The sequence below is a fragment of the Rhinolophus hipposideros genome (assembly GCF_964194185.1).
Source record: "Rhinolophus hipposideros genome assembly, chromosome: 23".
NCBI lineage: Eukaryota > Metazoa > Chordata > Mammalia > Chiroptera > Rhinolophidae > Rhinolophus > Rhinolophus hipposideros.
In genome coordinates this window covers 14,191,053-14,197,044 of record NC_138069.1, presented here as the reverse complement: position 1 = coordinate 14,197,044, position 5,992 = coordinate 14,191,053, and the positions used below count along the sequence as shown (strand labels likewise).

The 5,992-nt window shown below is 41.0% G+C and overlaps 1 protein-coding gene across 1 annotated transcript; it reads right to left on the bottom strand.

Annotated features, from left to right (window-relative positions):
• Positions 1-540: 540 nt before the first annotated feature.
• On the bottom strand, positions 541-696 carry LOC308491722 (large ribosomal subunit protein eL39-like; the record flags this gene model as incomplete). The annotated part of the gene is made up of 1 exon (XM_081035728.1): positions 541-696. The coding sequence occupies one exon, from the start codon at positions 694-696 to the stop codon at positions 541-543; it is 156 nt and encodes a 51-aa protein (XP_080891854.1).
• Positions 697-5,992: the final 5,296 nt, after the last annotated feature.

The window sequence follows — 5,992 nt, the reverse complement described above, 5'->3', positions numbered from 1 at the left end:
ATAAGCAGATGGATGGATAAATGAATGAATGAATGAGTGAGTGAGTGAATGAATGAATGAATGAATGAATAAATAAATAAATGAATAAATAAATAAATGAAAGAAAGAAAGATAAGTTTCCAGGAGTCTCAACGTTGCAGCATAAGGCTTTGGAGATAGTCCTGTGTTGGAATCCCAATTCTATCGTTTCCTAGCTGTTTGACCTCAGGCAAGTTGCTTAATTTCTATGAGCCTCAGTTTCTTTATCTTTAAAGTGTGGATAAAAATAATCCCCACCGTACAGAGCAATCCTAACTATGAAGCCTTCAACTCCACATGTGCTCTCTCCCTTTTTTTTTTTTAGAAGGCCTCACATATTTATTACTGAACCAACCTACTAGTGCAGAAACATATTAAAGAGAAAACTCATTTTCCTTATAATTTCCCAATAAAACACACCCAACTGTTCAGATAGTAGCGATCTTTTCAGTGCCATGGTTAAGATCCAAGCAATCCTGACACAGCAAAAATATGTGGCGCCATCTCATGTGCGATTTTTCCTTATAGACCCAGCTTGGTTCTTCTCCAATGTCTCCTCTTGGAGTTGTACCTGATTTTATTACCAGTTTTCATCCGAATCCATTGGGGAATGGGCCGATTCTGCTTTTGTTTCTTGGCCAAGAATCGCTTGATCCTGACAGTCTTGTGAGAAGACATGGCGAGGAAGAGTCAGCCGCACGTGTACGATGGCAGCGAATAAAGAAAGGAGGAAGCAAGCGGAAGGTCTCCCTTTTTCTTGTGACCCTCTTAGCTTTTCCTACTCATCAGGTGAGGGCTGCTGGTTTCCTTGTGTTAAGGGCCTTTCCCCAACTCCCAAGCATTGGTAATTGGGCTTTGGGGGCAGGTGGCCCTCAGAGTACATTCTCCATTCTATATAAACCCTAACCCAGCACCATTAATATCTGTGAACCAGTGGTTCTCAACTAAGGGTGATTCTGCTTACCCCAAGGGACATTTGGCAATGTCTGAGACATTTTTTTGTTGGCACAGCTTAGGAGAGGGGCATGCTACTGTCATCTAGTGGGTAAAGTCCAGGAATGTTAAGCGTCTTATAATGCGCGTGACAGCCCTCCTCCAGCCCCAACAAAGAATTAACCAGCCCAAAATATTAATAATGCTGAAGCCCTGCTGGGAACTGACTATTCTTTCAGCCCTCACTGGGTTTATATGTAATAAATTCTTCCTGGTAGTAGTCAACCCTCACCCTCTGTGGCCTCTAGTGTCTGGCAATGGCCAGAGTCCTCCCATCCCTGGACTACAAAGCTTTTAAGCAACAGCTTTTCTGCTTAAGCCGTTTGAAGAGCAGGGAGGTAGGGAATGGCTCCATCTGTTGGCCAGAGCAGGAATCGTAGCAGGAGAAGGCAACTGAATTTTTCCCAAGAAAGGCCTCAGGTATGACAATAGTTATCTTACCACACACTCCAAGAGCAGCTGGAGAATGTTAGGTGGGACAGCACGTGACTGAAGTTGTGTATGTGACAAGCTTGTGGTTAGAGTTGTATTTAGCAACTTCTAATTCTTCTTGGAATATTTTACTTTTTATTCTTCTTGTTTTCTATTTTTTTAAATTGTGAAATAAGATACATTGTATAATATACAGTATATAGGTGTGCTTATATGTAGCATACAGTATATAAGTACACTTTAAAGAATATTAAAAGAAACACTAATGACCCACACTACTCAGATTAAGAAATAGAACATTATCAGTTTTTTAAAAGCCCCCCCAAGTGACACACACTGTCAATCTGTTTCCTTCTTCCTTCCCTCCTTTCCCTTTCCTTTTTTCCTTTCCCTTCCTCTCCTTTTTTACATTCTCTCTTCCATTCTGTTCCTTTTAAAGAATTCCTTCTTTTTTTTTTCTTTTTGCACTATGCCATTTTATAGCTACTAGGTTTGGGAAGAAGTTCTGGTCAACTACTTGTTTGAATAGGTTCTCTGTTCCCTTCTTTCTTCTACTTCTAGTATATCCATTATTCTTATATTGCTTTTTCTGATAGAATCAGATAGTTCTTGTAGAGTTCTTTCATTTCTTCTAACTCTCAAATCTCTCTTCTTCCATATGTAGCATTTCCAGATTTTTATCTTCGATATCACTAATTCTTTCCTCCATCTGATCAGCTCTATTTCCTAAGCTTGCTATTTCATTATTCATCTCTTTTATTGAGTTATTCAGCTCCAGCATTTCCTTTTTTTAATGTTTAAATTAAATTTATTGAGGTAACAATGGTTAGTAAACTTACATCGGTTTCAAGTGTATAATTCTATATATATAATACATCATCTATATATCAATTGTGTGCCCAGCACCCAGAGTCAGGTCTCCTTCCATCAGCATATATTTGACCCCTTTTACTCTCATCTACCCTCCCTACCCCTTTACCCTCCGGTAACCACTAACCTGTTGTCTGTGTCTATGAGTTTTTGTTTCTTTATTTGCTTATCTTGTTCCTTTGTTGCTTTCAGGTTTTTTTTTAAATAATTCTATTTTTTTAAGCATTTTTTTATTGGGGAAGGAGAACAGGACTTTTATTGGGGACAGTGTGTACTTCCAGGCCTTTTTTCCAAGTCATGTTGTTATCCTTTCAGTCTTAGTTGTGGAGGGCGCAGCTCAGCTCCAGGTCCAGTCGCCGTTTTTCTAGTTGCAGGGGGCACAGCCCACCATCCCCCTCGGGAGTCGAGGAGTTGAACCGGCAACCTTGTGGTTGAGAGCCCACTGGCCCATGTGATAATCGAACCGGCAGCCTTCGGAGTTAGGAGCATGGGGCTCTAACCGCCTGAGCCACCGGGCAGGCCCCTGCTTTCAGTTTTATATTCCACATATGAATGAAATCATATGGTTCCCGACTTTTTCTGTCTGATTTATTTAGCTTAGCATAATAATCTCAAGGTCTATCCATGTTGTCACAAACGGCACTATTTCATCTTTTCTTAGGGCCGAGTAGTATTCCACTGTGTATATGTACCACATCTTCTTTATCCATTCATCTATCAAAGGACACTTTGGTTGTTTCCATGTCATTGCCACCATAAATAATGCTGCAATGAACATCAGAGTACATATATCTTTACAAATAAAATAATTTCTTTTCCCAAAAAGGAACTCTGTGGTGTAATAGAAATTGGCATGAACTTTGGAATCAGAGAGACCTGGGTTCAAAATGTGGTTCTATTCTATACGAGCAGTGGCTTTATGCAAGTCGCTGAAGCTCTCCAACTGTAAAACGGGTGATGACAGTGACGGTCAGTAGTTGACCACACAGGACCATTGTAAGGATCAGAAGAAATGACAAATCAGGTACTCAATAATCAGTTAACGTAAATGTTAAACATTCCTTTCCTCTCTTCTTCTTCTTTCTCTGATAGAGTACATTTTCTTCCCTGTAGGGTCATTAATAACAGCTGTGTACTTGTGCAGTTTCTCCTGAACTCTAGATTTAGTTCAGCAAGTGTTTATCAAACACTCACTACAAGCGTATCCCTGGCTGGTGTGCTGTTAAGCCAAGGACACTAACCCTCTTGGGGAAATGAAGTTCTAGGGTCATCTCCCTTCCTGGGGCCACAGGGCAGCAGGGCAAGGGTGAATGTCTGCTCTCAGAGAACTATCTTCTGAGCTTGGAGGCTGTTTGCTGGGCTAGCTTGGCTGTGTGTCCTTGTGCACACTTAAGAGGGAGCATTTTGACCAGTGACAAGACATAAACAAGTGAAAATACAAACTATGACTAAAGTGTAGAGATCTGCCAAGGGACAGGGGGCTAGAACTCTGGTGTCCTCTCACCTCTCCTCCCCTTCAAGGAATCTGTCTAATATCGTGCAGAGGGGAGGGTCCTGGTTTTAAAGTAGATGAGGTAATGCGAGACTGAGGTCTCTGACTTTAAACGGAGTCTGGTTTCTGGAAGGGGCTCACAGGCTTCCCCTGAGAGAGGAGATGTGCATTCCAGCCATAACTATGACTTCTTAATTCCTCATGCATCACTACCTTGTTACTTACCTACTGTTAATAAACCAAAACCGAGGATGTCATTCGCAGAGGCAATCGGAGTCCCAATCTCCAATTAGACATTATCAGAGGCAGAAGGAACCCTGGAAGTCATCTTGCCCAGTGGTATCATTTTACAAGGGGGAAAACTGAGGCCCATTGGGTAGAAGAATGGGTGTGGGGGAGATTTGCACAGACATGTTCATGATATTTTTCAGCTCTTCTGGATACCTAGGCTGGCAGCTATATACGGGGGAATTCTAGATGGCAGCTATATGCGGGGGAAGAGGCTTGAATTCGAAACACAGTGTCCTGGTTTCTTTACCACTGAATAGCTGGGTAATCCCTAAACCTTGCTGTCTGTCTCCTTGTAGAAATAGTAGTGGCCACTAAGTGCTCATATCTCTAATCATCATAACAACTCTATAAAATATGTCTTATTATCTGTCCAAAATTGGAAATGATGTCTTCTTCACAGGATTCAGTAAAAGAACATTTGAAAATTCTTTATAATGGCAAAACACACAAATAAGATGAATTATTAATTTTTTATCATTATGAAAATGTAGTGGAAGAATATGGGGTTTAGTTAGGCAGAATTTGAGGTCACCTCCGATAAGTTGCCTATGTGAGTCTATTTGCTACTCTGTAAAATAGGAATGATACCTGCCTTACAGTGTTATCACGAGAATTAGTGATAACATATGTAAAAATCTCAGCAGACAGTAAGTTTTCAAGAATAGCTTTCATGATCCAGTGCTTATTATACGGTAAAAATTTTTATTCATATATTGCATGGATTATGTCATTGAGTTCTCACCCCAGCTGAATAGTAGGAATTCTTATGTTCCTTATTTTATCAATGAACGATCTAAAGGACATAGAATAAATGATATTCCCAGGATCATGAGGTAGTAATTAATGGCTGAGTTCGGGTATGAACCTTTGTATGGCTTAGAGCCCACATTCTCGAGCTCTATACTCCATTGCCTCCTAATACAGAACCCTTATCATTGCCACCATTCTACCTCTGGAGAGAGGAGAAGAAAGGTAAAAAGATACTTAATGTTAGCTTGAAATGAGACACCTTTGAATTGGGTTGAAATTGGTGGTTGGTGTTGGGGGGCAAAAAAGTGGAGTTCAGGGGTTCACAAAGGTATTGGAGTGTCCACGTCATTAAAGTTGGTAATTATGACTTTGATTTTTTAAACATTTAACAAAATAAAAATTATTGAAGTATTTTCCTTCTGAAAAGAGGAATAGTGTGAGTCTTGAGTGATTGAAAGAACAAATGTGAGGTGGTTCCTGGTGATCAGACAAGCATGAAACTGTTTGTTACTCAGCTGGACACTGGAAGCCTCCGTGGTGGTTTTCACTGTTGTAATGTTTTATTGTAAGTTATATATACATTAAAAATTTATCCACAATGGATAATGGTTAAAGACTCCAAACATAAGGAACCTGATGTTGAAAGTTAATGAGTTTACGAATGATAATTCTGCAAATTTTCTTGAACATATATGTGAATTGCAGTCATCTAATCAAATAATCTTATCTAGCACATCAAATCTCTTGGGGACGGCCTGGTGGCTCAGACGGTTGGAGGTCCGTGCTCCTAATTCCGAAGGCTGCCGGTTAGATTCCCACATGGGCCAGTGGGCTCTCAACCACTAGGTTGCCGGTTAGACTCCTCCAGTCCTGCATGGGATGGTGGGAAGCGCCCCCTGCAAATAAGATTGAACACGGCACCTTGAGCTGAGCTGCCACTGAGCTCCCGGATGGCTCAGTTGGTTGGAATGTGGGCTCTCAACCACAAGGTTGCCAGTTCAATTCCTCCAGTCCCTAAGGGAGGGTGGGCTGCGACTGAACCGGGACCTGAGCTGCACCCTCCACAACTAAGATTGAAAGGACAACAGCTTGACTTGGAAAAAAGTCCTGCAAGTACACACTCTTCCCCAATAAAGTCCTGTTCCC